The sequence below is a fragment of the Staurois parvus genome, unplaced genomic scaffold (genome assembly GCF_062004578.1).
Source record: "Staurois parvus isolate SC_StPar_1 unplaced genomic scaffold, SC_StPar_1.0 ptg000382l, whole genome shotgun sequence".
Taxonomy (NCBI): domain Eukaryota; kingdom Metazoa; phylum Chordata; class Amphibia; order Anura; family Ranidae; genus Staurois; species Staurois parvus.
The window spans coordinates 1,400,228-1,415,588 of record NW_028318178.1 but is presented as its reverse complement, the minus strand read 5'-3'; the positions used below and the strand labels follow the sequence as shown (position 1 = coordinate 1,415,588).

At 41.7% G+C, this 15,361-nt stretch overlaps 1 protein-coding gene across 4 annotated transcripts in view; it reads left to right on the top strand.

The window, feature by feature from the left end:
- The window catches only part of ABR (ABR activator of RhoGEF and GTPase), a 370,766-nt gene that overhangs the window by 252,025 nt on the left and 103,380 nt on the right, over positions 1-15,361 (top strand). For all 4 annotated transcript variants that reach the window (XM_089685740.1, XM_089685739.1, XM_089685741.1 and 1 more), the window contains 4 exons: positions 3,571-3,739; positions 6,199-6,321; positions 10,260-10,335; positions 10,480-10,584. In XM_089685740.1, coding sequence (XP_089541866.1) covers positions 3,571-3,739; positions 6,199-6,321; positions 10,260-10,335; positions 10,480-10,584 — 473 coding nt within the window. The remainder of the gene's footprint in view (positions 1-3,570; positions 3,740-6,198; positions 6,322-10,259; positions 10,336-10,479; positions 10,585-15,361) is intronic.

Here is a 15,361-nt window from a genome sequence, read left to right as displayed (position 1 = left end):
ATCAAAACAAGAGGATTAGGAGGGCCCTACTCATAAGAGCTTACAATCCAATAGGGTGGGGCAAGTGGTACAAAAGGTTATAACTGTGGGGGGTGAGCTGATGGAAATGATAAATGTCTATTTGGAGGCATGATAGGCTTCCCTGAAGTGATGAGTTTTCAGGGATCGCCTAAAGGCAGCCAGAGTAGGGGATAGCTGGACAGATTGGGGTAGAGAGTTCCAGAGGATGAGAGAGGCTCTGGCAAAGTCCTGGAGACGAGCATAGGAAGAGGAGACCAGGGAGCTTGAAAGCTGGAGGTCATGAGAGGAGCAGAGAGGATGGTTAAGGTGATATTTGGAGAAAAGATTGGAGTTTTAGCTTGGGGCAGAGTTGTGGATGGCTTGGTATGTTTTTGTTTAGTATTTTGAGCTTAATTCGCTGGGCAATCGGAAGCCAGTGGGGGGATTGGCAGAGAGGGGTGGCCGATACTGATCGATTGGTAAGGTAGATGATCCTGGCAGCAGTATTCATGACGGATTGAAGAGGGGATAGACTACGGAGAGGTAGGCCTGTGAGAAGAGAGTTGCAATAGGTAGAGATAAGGGAATGAATGAGTAGCTTGGTGGTTTCATTGGTTACAAAGGGGCAAATTTTAGAGATGTTACGGAGGTGAAGTCTACAAGCTTTTGAGAGCGATTTGATTTGGGCCAAAACAATAGGTCAGAGTCTAGAATTACACCTAGTACCCTGGCTTGATGGGAAGGACTGATAGTTGTATTATTGCTCTTGATGGAAAAGTAGGAGTGCACGATGGGGAGGGAATATTATCAGCTCGGTTTTAGAGAGATGTAGTTTAAGGAGTGAAGCGACACCTATGCTGATATGTCAGTAAGTTAGTAATTCGAGAGAAGACTGAAGGAGTGAGGTGAGAAGTAGAGAGATAGATTTGGGTGTCATCGGCATAGAGGGGGTATTTGAAGCCATAGAAGGTTATCAGGAGACCAAGAGAGGAGGTGTAGATAGAGAAGAGAAGGGGTCCAAGAGCAAAGCCTTGGGGGACCCCGACAGAGAAAGTGGAGAAGAGGAGACCGAGTTATAGGTAACACTGAAGGAGCACTGTGACAGGTGAGAGGAGAACCAGGATAGAGCTGAATCTCGGAGACCTAGACAGTGGAGTTTGAGAAGGAGCGGGTGGTCAACAGTATCAAAAGCTGCAGAGACGTCTAGTGGTAAGAGTATGGAGTAGTGGCCATTTGTTTTAGCAGTTAGTAAATCGTTAGTGAGTTTTGTGCTGCAAGCGAAAGCCAGGTTGTAAGAGGTCAAGAAGATTGTTTTCAGTGAGGTATGTTGTAGACTAAGCGTTCTTAAAGTTTAGGGGCGAATGGGAGCAAGGAGATGGGTCTTAAGTTGTTCAGGTTGGTGGGGTCCCCAGAGGGCTTTTTAAGTATGGAAGTGATCTGTGCATGCTTTAGGGGGAGGGGGAGGTCCCAGTAGAGAGGGAGAGATTGAAGACGTGAGAGAGAGAGCATAGGATAGATGAAGAGGGTGAACGTAGTAGTTGTGAGGGAATAGGATCCAAGGGATAATTGGTTAGTTGGGCATCTGAGAACAGTTTAGTAATCTCTTCAGTAGTAGCCGCGTCAAAAGACGAAAGTGTTGACTGTGCTGTTGGACAAGGTATAATAAGTGGGGAAGATATCCCCAGGTATAGTGGATGTGTCCTCATGAATTACATCAATCTTGTCTTTGAAGTCATTGGCAATCTCTTGGGCAGTAAGTGAGTTAGTGGGTAAAGGAGGTGGAGGACAAAGCAGATGGTTAAAGGTAGCAAAGAGCAGATGAGGACTGGATGACAAGGTATTAATAAGAGAGACAAAGTAGTTTATTTGGCAGCATGGAGGGAGGAATAGTATTTTATAAGGGCAGATTTATATAGGGTGACGTCCTGCAGGGATTTGGTTTCACGCCACAGTCATTCAAGAGCATGACAATGTCTCTTGAGATTTCTGGTGTTGTCAGTGTGCCAGGGTTGTAATGATCGGGGCTTGATTCTTCATGTAGTTAGAGGATGAGAGTGAACTGCTGTGGACAGAGGTGGCCAGGTTAAGAAAGGGGAGAGATTACAAATAAAATGTAATCCATGCTCTGTAACCTCTTCTTGATCCTTAATACATACCTGGAACGTGTACACAGTCACAAATTCACAGTGAATTTAAACTCATATTCTGTATCTTTCTTTCTGGTTAGCCAGATAACTTATCAAGTAGGTAATTAATGACAGCCAATGTGTTTCTCTATGTGCATGGTTCCATATCGTCATCTAGGACAATTTTTTTTTTGTTAGAGAAGAAACTTGATCCGAGCAGTATTCTAGTAGTAGTAATAAGCAGCATTATATCTCCTAGCAGTCATTTAGATGTGCAGTGTCTTTTCTAGTGCCATACCAATGATGACATTTTAGTGAAAGACACCTTTTAGCACATATGCCTTTAATTTGGCCTCATGGCCTGTGCAGAATTCTGAAAAAGAGTAAAACAATCATATAGGGAAAAGAATTGTGTGTAAGATTCTGTTTACAGTGTACTCTTGGCATGTTTACAAGGAAGAGTTGTACATTTTTTGGCCAGTTCATGTCAGAGCTGCCCTTCTCCCTATGCAAGTCAGCTGGAATGCAGAAGTGGCTTGATGTGGCTTTGGAGGTCAGAACCATCTCAAACGGATTTAACATGCCAACTTAATTCACATTAAAACATGCTGAAAGTAGAATGTTAACCCCATAAACCACACCGTAACATATTTATGTGGTGTCCAGAAGGTTGGCTTTAAACCTGGGCAGTGCGTATGTTTTCTTTTGTTTTTGCTGGTAGTGTGCTCCCAGCATAGAGATTGGGCTCTCACACTAATGATGGGGACCTGGGACTCGTGGTTCCCAGTCATCTGATCGCTGTGGTAACCTACATAGCAATGTGTGGTATTCCTACGATCGTTGGGAGCATTTGTTTTGGGTTTTTCTTTGGTGGCATGTGATGATAGTCGCAAGAAATATACAGCTACATTTAAAAAAAAAAAATATTTTTTTTTCTATTTTGGGCCAGTTTTCCTATGATAATTTAAAAAAAACAGGAGATATCCACTACAGCAGGGGTGTCAAACTGGCCCTCCAGCTGTTGTGAAACTACGAGTCCTATCTTGCCTCTGCCTTTGGGAGTCATGCTTGTAACTGACAATCTTGCAATGCCTCATGGGACTTGTAGTTTGGCAACAGCTGGAGGGCCACCAGTTTGGCACCCATGCACTACAGTTTATCACCGAATGAAAACCCAACTTGTCTTCAAAAAAACAAGGTATAATCCACCTAGATACACAAGGTGGTTGCAGTCATATGTACAGTTTTAGTAACACATGTCAAAGTTGCAAAATTGGGTCTGGGCATTTAAGGTTTGTTTTACCCTCAGTTATGGAGGGGTTAAACTAATCTCTTAAGCCCAAGTCTACATCTCCAAAAGGACACTTTAAAATGTTGGAAGGGTTTGGTTTCTGTTTTTGTTTGGGATAGTAATGTATTTTACCTTTGTGTTTTTCATGAACAGGAAACACCAGCAATATGACTGCAAGTGGTACATTCCTCTGGCGGACCTGGTGTTCCCCTCTGTGGAGGAGTCCGAGCCCATCCCTCAACTGCACGCTACACCTGACCATGAGATTGAGGAGATGAAAGCAAAGATCTCAGTTCTGAAAAGTGAGATCCAAAAAGAAAAGGTAAGTGTATGCAACCAAATTGCTTTACCTGTGATGAAAGTGTTATGGTGAAAGCCATAGAGCATAAAAGAGGACTGTTATATATCATAACAGCCAATGGGAAATCATATCTTATTTTTTCTTTGCGGGTTTTAAAATGAAAACGGACATTGCATTGGTTTTCTTCTTTTTTTTTTTTTTTTTCTCCCTTCATATTCACCTGGTGGTCCAGCCAGTAATACACTTCCTGTCTTAGGGTGTCTCCACCTTGGATGAAGGAGCAACGGAGACACCCTTGGGACAGCAGCATTGTCAGTCTGGGGAGAAGGTAGTGTTAGTTAGATACACTGGCAGATTTAAATGGGCTTGGCTAACAAATGAACACTTTTGTCCACAATTATTGCAGACCTCTCTGCAATAGTGTTTAACTAAATTGATCTTTCTTTGCTTGCGGCATGTTTTTTTCCAGGTCAGTAGCTCTAAGAGCTCATGCACACTGGACTTAACAAATGCAGCTTTTACAGGCGTTTGGCATTTGTTTTTCTGCCTGTAAATGCATCTCTATTAGTCTATGTACTTGTGCACACATAGGCAATTTCAGGTGTGTTAGAAGAGGAGCATTTACAGGCTGAAAAAAAATCTATCACCAGCACATTCAGGAAAAGAGCTTTTGAGCAGAAAAAAGTGAAACGTGCATAAACACTGGACCAGTTTAGAAGCATTTGCACGTTAATGCATTCTAATAAACAGAATATATTAATATTCTAGACGTATTTGCGTGTTAATGCATTCTAATGAACAAGATAAATTAAAATTCTGGCCATTAGAATGCATTAAGGCCAAATGCACATAAATGTGAGTGCAAATTCTGCTTTAGGCATGTTTTTATTCTGTGTTTTCCAGCCAGGAGTAAAAGGCACATGCTTTAGCGTGCGGGAGCCCTAACAGCTTGAAATGGATCAGCATAATAATTATGCAACTAGATTTTATTTTTGGCAATGTTGGCAATGACAACCTGTGTCTTCTTGTTCCAGTGACAGCCATACCCACTCATTTCTTGTCCTGGTGTTCCGGGGGAAAAAAAGATGGGAAGTCTCTTCAATTAAAACCGGCCATGGATGGAGCGGGTTTTCTTTCCTGCAACCACGGGTTACAGGAAAGAAAGTCGCTAGTTTCCCCCATCAACACTCCTTCTTGTGGAGCTATTGTGTTCTCCTGGTGAGGGGCAGGGGGAGCCATTCCTGCCTGAGAACACAGTGATTACTGATTAGTCACTAGCAATAATTGCCTGTAAAATCCAACAGCTGGATTTACTAAAGTTGATCAATCGATCAACCTGGGTACATTCAGCTGGCCCATACATGGTTTGAATTTTGTCCGCTCCTTGCTGAACTGGCCGAGATTCAAACCATCTATAGCTGGCCTAAGGCATTGACAGCAATAGAAAGTTAAACAAAAACTGACTTGCCAACTAATTTGGGAAAATAAAAATTAAATAATGTTGCATTTTGGCTGGAATTTGGCTTTAGATCAATCATGGAGACCTGTCCTGCCTGCCAAGTGGATCTATATTTTTTTATCCCGACTCTCAACTTGTACACCTGGTTACTCATTTGTTATCCTTTTATCTCCCATTATACCCACATCAGAGATGCCTTGATTCTGTACCTGTGAAAATATAGACCTATTGTGTTAATTGGTTCAATTATTGCTCCGCTTTTTGAGTTTCTACAGCCCTGTTCACATGCATTGGAGCAAGGTTTGAGGTTTCAAGGCTATAGTGCCACCCAAAAACCCTGTTCGAAGGCAGCTGAATCTAGTTGGCAGGAGTTATATGAAACTCAGGTTAGAGGTATGTTGTAGTTGTTTTTGAATGTAGCACACTTGCAATGATTTTTGGATGGCCAAATTGATTAATTTTTCAAGTAGGGTGATTACTCAGCTGTTGCTGGTATCCCCAATTTCTGAACCCCAATTGTTTAAATGTGCAGTTTAATATTTTTATTATTTTGCAGCATTTACACATCGCCAACAGTTTGAGTACTCCATCAAATAATAAAGGGGTGACAGTACAGTTACAATACAGTTCAAGACCAAGCAAGTCTTGGATATTGAGAGCCTCCATATATTATTGTTGTGTATGGGATACTAAAGCCAACATTTAACACAGGAATAAAATTCAAATGGGCTTATTAAATACAACAGTGAGAGGAACAATGCTTTTAGCACAACGAAAACACACAGTAACCTATTGCAGCCAGTCAGGAGTCAGAGCAGAACACAATGGATTCTGATTGTTTAAATCCTGCAGTTTGCTTTGCTCCATGCATGTTTTATTGAACAAGCCAAAACATGTCCACTGTGATATAGTGATGATTGCACCTTGGTCCTCATCCAGCCAAAGAGACCAGATGTGGCTGCATAGACGTTCCATGGTCATTTTTTGTCCTAATATGTTGCCATCTTATCTGTCTCTGCAGAAGTCCAACAAGGGATCAAGTCGTGCTATTGAGCGACTGAAGAAAAAGATGTTTGAATATGAATCCTGGCTTCTGCTGTTTTCTCCTACCATCCCTTTCAGAATTCACAACAAGAATGGCAAGGTGAGCTGTGGGCCAGGACTGCCTGCAGCTGGCAGCTTTGTGGTCTCTGCTGGGAGACGTAGTTGCATAAGGGATAGAAGTGGGAATCCGCTTTGGCTTTCCCACTAGGGGATTGTGGGGAGGCAGCCATGGTTATTTGCATACTTTGAACATTTCGATATGGAGCGGATGATGCCAGAAGGGGAATTCTGCAGCGTCTGATGTGAGCAGTGAGTCAGGCTGCCCAGGGAAAAAGTGCGTGGGAGCTGTGTGAACTCCACTCCACATCTTCTACTAACTTGGCTTTAAACCCACTTTTTGCCTTTGAATCCAAATCACAAGGACATATTGCTTTAAAGCCGAGTCTTCAAAGGAATAATTCCTTTTACAGGCCACATGTTGTTTTATTGAGATACAGCTAGCAGGTTTGTAAGAAAGTGAATAAAAGCTAAGAAACTGCTGTACATTTCCTCCTTCAGATCTGTAGTCATGTCACTAATGAGAACACTTCCTATTTTACCCAATCTTTGTGTCATGATTTAGGTGACTTGTTGCCCATAGCAACTTATCAGAATATCCTTTTCATGGTACTGGTACAGTATAGTAGGATGATCTGGTTTTTATGGCCAAGGAGACCCATTCTCTCAACGGACAGATAAAATGGAATTAAACCTACAATAAAATATTTGCATACAGGCTCTGTGTTGCAGAAGTCATGCCTTGACTCTTTTGCTATAAGATAAACTTACTTGCCTGTTCACAATCTTCTGGGTTCCATGCACACATGTAGGATTCATATCATCCCCCACCAGCAAATCAAGAGGCCGCAGACCCAGCACTCAGAAGAGACCCAGGGAGAATATACAGTGAGGAACAGAAGTATTTGAACATCCTGCGATTTTGCAAGTTCTCCCACTTAGAAATCATGGAGGGGTCCGAAATTCACATTGTAGGTGCATTCCCACTCTGAGAGACAGAATTTAAAAAAAAAATCAGGAAATCACATTGAATGATTTTTAAAGAATTTATTTGTCTTGCACTGCTGAACATAAGTATTTGAACACCTGAGAAAATCAGTGTTAATATTTGGTACAGAAGCCTTTGTTTGCAATTACAGAGGTCAAACGTTTCCTGTAGTTCTTGACCAGGTTTGCACACACTGCAACAGGGATTTTGGCCCACTCCTCCACACAGATCTCCTCTAGATCTGTCAGGTTTCAGGGCTGTCGCTGAGCAACACGGAGTTTCAGCTCCCTCCAAAGATGTTCTTTTGGATTTAGGTCTGGAGACTGGCTAGGCCACTCCAGAACCTTGATATGCTTCTTACGGAGCCACTCCTTGGTTATCCTGGCTGTGTGCTTCGGGTCGTTGTCATGTTGGAAGACCCAGCCACGACCCTTCTTCAATGCCCTGACTGAGGGAAGGAGGTTGTTGCTCAAAATCTCACAATAAATGGCCCCATTCATCCTCTCCTTAATACAGTGCAGTCATCCTGTCCCCTTCGCAGAAAAGCACCCCCAAAGCATGATGTTACCACCCCCATGCTTCACAGTAGGGATGGTGTTCTTGGGATGCAACTCATCCTTCTTTTTCCTCCAAACACGACGAGTGAAGTTTAGACCAAAAAGTTCTACTTTGGTCTCATCTGACCACATGACTTTCTCCCATGCCTCCTCTGGATCATCCAGATGGTCATTGGCAAACTTCAGACGGGCCTGGACATGTGATGATTTGAGCAGGGGAACCTTCCGTGCAATGCATGATTTGAAACCATGACGGCGTAGTGTTCTACCTACAGTGACCTTTGAAACTGTGGTCCCAGCTCTCTTCATGTCATTGACCAGCTCCTCCCTTGTAGTTCTGGGCTGATTCCTCCTCATGGGGTATCATCAGTGATACCCCATGAGGTGAGATCTTGCATGGAGCCCCAGTCCGAGGGAGACTGACAGTCGTCTTTAGCCTCTTCCATTTTCTAACAATTTCTCCAGCAGTTGATCTATTCTCACCAAGCTGCTTGGCAATTGCCCCGTAGCCCTTTCCAGCCTTGTGGAGGTCCACAATTTTGTCTCTGGTGTCTTTTGACAGCTCTTTGGTCTTGCCCATGGTAGTAGTTGGCGTCTGCCTGACTGGGGGGTGGAGAGGTGTCTTTAAAGAGCTCAGACAGGTGCTACTAAGTTAGATTAATGAGTGGAGTAGAGGTGGACTTTTTAAAGGCACAGTAGCAGGTCTTTGAGAGCCAGAATTCTTGCTGTTTCTTAGGTGTTCAAATACTTAATTTCAGACCCTTCCATGATTTCTAAGTGGGAGAACTTGCAAAATCTCAGGGTGTTCAAATACTTCTGTTCCTCACTGTATCATTGGCCTGCAAGGGATCTAATGGTCTTTTTACTGAAAGATGAGGGTGCTTATCTGCAGACTTTGGTTCTGCTTGAAGCTCTTGATGCTAGACAAAGAAACATATTGGTGGTTTATGAATGTGCAGTTTGTTTCTTTCCCAAAGCAGCGGTATGGCCGTGGTAAGGTAATACTGCTACTTTATGCCTAGGATCCTTAATGTGTCAATTTTTTATTATTACCTCTTAAGATCTTTAACCCCTTTCTCACCACCCAACATATATGTGCGGCGGCAAAAGGATGGGCTTTAAAGCCCACATGCTGCACATACTGTATGCGTCACTGGGCGGCCAGTATTTATGCACTAAGAGTGCACTCCAAGTACAAAGACCGAGGTGGCAGTGGTCAAATGATCCCTGATCCTTCCCCCTGCCCTTGGACATTCCATACTGTTTAAAGGAGAGGTATAGTCCAAGCTATTTTGGTTATACTCCTGGGGATCACACGACTGCAGTGCACTCTTTTGGCTGCACAGGAGTGCAGTTCGCTCTGCGCACTGTTGACTGACTTTCCTCAGCCAAGCCAGTCCAGGCTCTGAAAGATCCCAACCATATGGTTGGGATCTACCCAGAAGCCTGGACTGGCACCTGGTTTAGCCTCTCAGCAAGCCGATGAGAGCCTGAGCTAGCTGCTCTCGCCCCCTCAACAGCCTAGCACTCCTGTGGGTGCTGGAGGGGCAGAGCAGAGGGGAGAACTGAGGTGTGTGTGTAGGTGTGTGTGTGTAGGTGTTTATTAAATGATTTTGCAATTACAAAAAAGAGATTTTGTAAGAACAAGAACTAGATTCAAGTAACTATCCATGTACACAAAACTCGAAGGTGCCAAAGTAGTACAGGTCATATGGACTATGCAAAGCCCAATGAAAAATATTAGTCAATACAGGGTATCCATAGGTGAACAGCAATAAAACATACTCCTACCTATGCCATTCTCCCCCTGAAGAACCAACAACTCTTTCTAAAGATGCAGTCCCATTGGACCAAAGACTACCCTGAAAGATACATACAGCGTTAAGATAGAGAGGTTTCCCCCCAAAAGGACTCAGAGATTTCAAGCCAGGGCTTCTAGACTTAAGTAAACTTCTTAGGGCAGGTCCATCCTTTGTAGATCGGTGGTGTTTGATTGCTCAGTTCTCACTGCAGAGCCGGCGGGAGACAGATGCAGCGTTGGATCAATGCTGCATGCAGCTAGGTGAGTATAAATGTTCATATTTTTTTTTTCAAAGGCCATACTTCTTTTAAAGGGGTGCTGGGGCGGATTGGAAGGGGATGAATGCAACTGCTAACAATTTTTGTTTCTGAAGCAGGGTGAACTGACAATATTCATATTAGCATAGCATCTTCATAACTGACATATGAAACTAAGAAAAAAAAGAGTAGACTTAGGGACTGTGTCGCTGGGCTTTGGACTTTTCCCGATGGTATTAGTTATGTTACAGAGGTAGGTTAATAGCAAGAAGTTGGTAGCAGAATTACATTTAATGTTCTATGATGTGTCATTGATAAGTGTGTGTTGCCCTCAATATTGCTTCCATGTAACTAAATATTTAATTTGCTTAATTTCAGAGCTACCTCTTCCTGCTGTCATCAGATTATGAGCGATCGGAGTGGAGAGAAGCCATTCAGAAGCTGCAGAAGAAAGGTGTTTACGTCAATCACATACTATCTATGGTCATTTTAGTAATATGTATGACGAGATCTCTGTTACTCTGAATATTCTGAAAAAGTTTTGCTTTTTTATAAATGTTTTACCCAAATCTGAATAATATTATTATTTTTATTTTAGATTTACAAGCATTTGCACTCAGTTCTTTGGAGCTCCAGGTACTTACTGGGTCCTGCTTTAAGCTGCGAACAGTTCATAACATGCCAATAATCAGCAATAAAGATGGTAAGTGTATCTGTCAAAGCGGTGTACTAACATGATTGTTACCACTAGGTGGTGCTGCTTGTTCTATTTTGTGGAAATGGTTCTGATAATGGTTTGGGATTCCAGTATGACTCGTATGATTGGAGAACAATCTTTATTCTCCTCCTAGCCACCTTTTGCTCTTGCTATAATATTTTAGAACAAGGGAGTGACCGGTTGCTATGGGGAAGCACAGAGTGTAATTTATTCAGACACTTCATCCATGACATCTGTTTGTGAAGTATGTAGAGTTCTATGATCCGTACTGTAATTTGTTGGATGCAGAGATCAATACAGTGGTAGCACTGTTCACACATCATGCTCTTAATCATTGATAGGCAATACATTTGTGGGGCCAGCCCTAAGAACAAGTGAAAAAGAAACCTGCAGACCCTCTGATTTTAAAAATGAATTGTTAAACTTTTACGGTTACTAAACTATCACCCTAGCACCTAATCCTCCTTTACATGAACACTTATCATCTAACCTAACATGTAAAATGATCATCCCAAAGTGTGCCGTTATTGTTAAATCACTGAACTAATACCTAGCTTAACCCCCTTACACCAGTTAACTCCTATTCTACTGCATACTTTCCACATTCTTCGTCAGGTGTCACTGCACCCTTAGCTTGCATGACACCATACAGCACCTAGGTCCTGGCACCAGAACACAAGAGGTAAAGGGTTTTTTTCTCATGGAATTCTACGGCATCATGCACATTGGGAGTTGGGCCATCTCTCCTAGACACCTTTCCCCCTGGCAGGAGTGTTTTGGCAGAAAAAATTGATTCTTGTAAACACATTTAGGCTCATTAATAGACAGTGTTAATTAATTTCATTGAAAGCCATACTTAAACGTGACAAATATATCAAATAGGTTCATAAATCAATAAGGTCTGCATATAACAGTAAAATCAGTCTGTATATGCAGTAAAGCATGCTTGTTATACTCACTGTGGAACCTTAGGGGTTAATCCTCTGCATTGTGTAAAAAAGCTGTGTTTGGTCCTGTTTTCTCTGCCCCTCCTCTTGTTCAGAGATAGACAGACTGAACCCGTAGTCACATGCTCAGTTTTGTGTGTACTGCTGGAGAGGTTTTTTTTTTTTTTACTTGGGAGAGTGCATGTGATCAGCACAGGACTAATCAGCACTGTCCAGACAGAGGTCAGGGGTTTTGCATCCTCCTAGACCAGAAAGAAATCTCCCCCTACAAGCTTTAACCAGCGCTCTGCTGAAGTCACAAGACTGCTCCAACTGCTGATGAGAAAAGGTATTTAGCAGTTTATTTACTAAAATAATTGCTCTTTCATGTTCTGTGTACTGTGGTAGACCAGATATAATGAATGCAGGGTCCTGAGTTTAGTAACCCTTTTAAATATCTACTTAAATCAATCCAGTGAACAGTGTATCCACCACCATCAAACACAGCCCCTTACCAGAAACACAGACCCCAGATAGGAGGTCTGCAAAGGCATGAAGCGGTGTGTATTCCAATACGTATTTCACTCCAAAGATGTTCAGGTGCTACGATCTCCTTGCCTTGATCTTTATTAGCTCTAAACATGAAAGAGAATCTCCATAGTAAAGTTTTATTTAAAAAAATCCAAGGTTCTGTTTACAAAAAGGGCTATAAACACTTGCATATATGAACGCCGCTGGTGCTGGCTCCAGGACACAGGGACTGCTGTCAGCACGGACTCCGTGATGGAAAGGAGATCGTAGCACCTGAACATCTTTGGAGTGGAATACGCATTGGAATACACACAGCTTCATGCTATTGCAGACCTCCTAATTGGGGTCTGTGTTTCTGGTAAAGGGCTGTGTTTGATGGTGGTGGATACTCTGTTCACTGGATTGATTTAGGAAGACACTTAATCACGAGAGTTCTTATTGATTTATGAACTTATATGATATATTTTTATCGTTTTAGTATGGCTTTATATGGACTTAATTCATATGACACTCAATTTTTGCACTGTGTCTGATTTTTAAGTTTATTCATTCAGTGCAACATATTTTTAGAAGAGTTTGGACACATGGTTGGATTTTGTTGATGCAGCTGGATAATTTATGGTTTAATTTTATCACTAAAGTGCAGTGTAAGAGGTTTTATATAATTAATTTAAATGGCCAGAATAATAATGTATTCTGGCCATTGAAATTAGTTAACAATCAAGGGCTAAATGTGCCTAGCGTTATCAAGTAGTTAGACATGTCAAGCGTTTTTTCTGCCAAGACACTACTGCTCCTGGATGTGTTGGCAGTGTTTTTTTTTTTCTTCCTTTAAACACGCCTCTAAATGCCTATATGTGCATAGACACATAGGCTAACATGCAGGAGCATTTACAGACAGAAAAAAAGAAACCAAAACTGCCAGACACCCCTAAAAGCAGCATTAAAAACATTGTGTGCATGCAGTCTACTAATTGCATTCTGCCTTAGCTGGGCAGGCACTTGTTATGTACTTTATTAAGCATATTGCTTATGGTCATCATTTTCATAGTCCTGAAAGACTCTCGAAGGCTAGGTTCACACCTAAGCGTTTTGCTGTGCATTTTGCAGATACGCACTACAGTCCATTTAACATGATTTCCTATGGGATGTTCACATCTCCACGTTTTCACCCGATGTGATTTTTGGAAACAGTCGTACTTTTTTAAACGCAAGATGTTCAATAGACTTCAATGGGGACGCTGCAGAAATGCATGTAGTGCATGTTTGCTGCATTTGTGTTGCATTTTTTATGCATTTTGCTTTTTTAATGTGCCCAGCAACAAGTTGGCCAATTATTAAAATGCAAAGCGCACTGCAAAAGCACTGCAGAAACTGATTAAAGGCAAACTGCATAGGTGTAAAACCTAGCCTAAACCTTTTTTTTTTTTTTGACCCATTCTAAATATATATTTGCTACCAAAGGATGGACTATACAAAACAGCATTCTTTTGATATTGAGAGAGTAGAGTAGAATGATTGCCCATATGTGTTAGAGGTTATCTGCTTTTACGCTTCAAAAGAAAGAAAACATGACTGCTTTTAACTCATCTCTTTATCTCACTCAGAAATGAATTACTTCCTCCCAGAAAAGAGCGCCCCTTTTTCTTGCACTGGTCCAAATCTAAAGAACTTAAGTTACAGCATTCTTTGTCAACCAGGATGCCTCCTGGGTTCTTCAGGGGTGCCCTGGCAAAATGCCTAAACATTTCCCCAAATTGCCCAAAAATTGTCAACAAGCCAGCAAGTGCAGCATTACAACCTTGGGCACTGTGGGGGCCAGCTGCTGGACTCCTAACAACCGCTGATGTAATTGGTTGATATGGAGGATGTCAGGGGCCTATATCTTTGTTTGCTCCTTCTCCTGCCCCTCTCCATCGGCACTAGGGTCATTTAGCTGAGTAAGGGAGAAGTACCAGTATGCAAAGGTATATAGCTTTGCAAGAATAAATCACCTTTAATGCTGTGTGTCCTACATATGTAGATATTGCTGCATTATGGAAAACTATTCGTTTAGCTACATTTTAGAATGGGGTGCCTTGAAAATGTGGAGGATATTAAAGGGTGCCTTGACTGAAAAAAAGGTTGAGAAACCCCGAGTTGCAGGATGTCCTATCTAACTGCTATATGCTCTTTGCCTGACCTCTGAAATCAAGGGGGACATTTTCCTTTTTACTACTGTAAAATATCATCAGCTCCACCATTTTAGATTTACTTCTTCGTCCGCTATGCTCTGCAAAAGACCTGCTCCCATTTGAGTGACTACTTGCCCCACCAATTGGTCCATCTTGCTGCATCTCTCACATATACAGTATTATTTCCTTAGCAGAACCTAAATGCCCATTGTATTTGTTGAAATGAGAAAAAGAGCTGGCTTATATACTTACCAAACCCCAAAGAGTATACATTTTGAAACTAGCCCATGTCTCTTCAATAGACTCAAACTGCGGGGATACAGTAAAAATGTTAGCAAAGTGATATATTACCCAATCAAAAGCCTATGTCTACAATCCAGACCTACCACCTCTTTTCTGGCAGGGTTGCAATGCCATTGGTATTTTTGCTCATGTGTGGTGGTGATGGGCTTGTCCTATGATCCAAAACTCCTGGACAAAATGATGCCAGTAATTCAACAAATTGGGTGTATCTATTTATGTGAATCCTTGGGTGTGCTTGTTCCACAACATGGATACTTTGATTACGATGTATAAAAAGTCTTTCATCCTGCGTTTACTGAATGCAGCTAAAGGCCTCTTACTGTTCTATTGGCATTTGCAGGACTCTTCTACCCTGAAAGATTGGTTTGCTATAATAGATATGTACATTTTGGAAGAACTGATTGACTTCCATGAAGGATCTGATGACAAGTTTCTTATCACGTTGACTGATTGGTTGTTTTTTTTTTTTTTTAATCTGTTATTTATGAAGACCACCTTGGCCCAATTTCTTATTACAGTACTTAGTAAAGGCCATCAGTTGTCAGTGAGCTAATCTCACTTGTTCTTTATGCCATATCATCTACTTACCAGCTGCTAGAATTTAGGTTTATAACTTCATGAATCAACGGCCCATCACCCTTCCCTTAGTCTCACAATACGCAGATGCCCTGATGTTTGATACATCACAATGTTATTTGTTCTGTTAGAATGAACAATATACCGGTACTGTATTATGCATGACATATTGTTTATTACCGGTAATTGACCTTGTTTAATTATACCTTCCTTTACAATTCTTTTAAAACTCCAGAAAAGAAAGAGAATAAA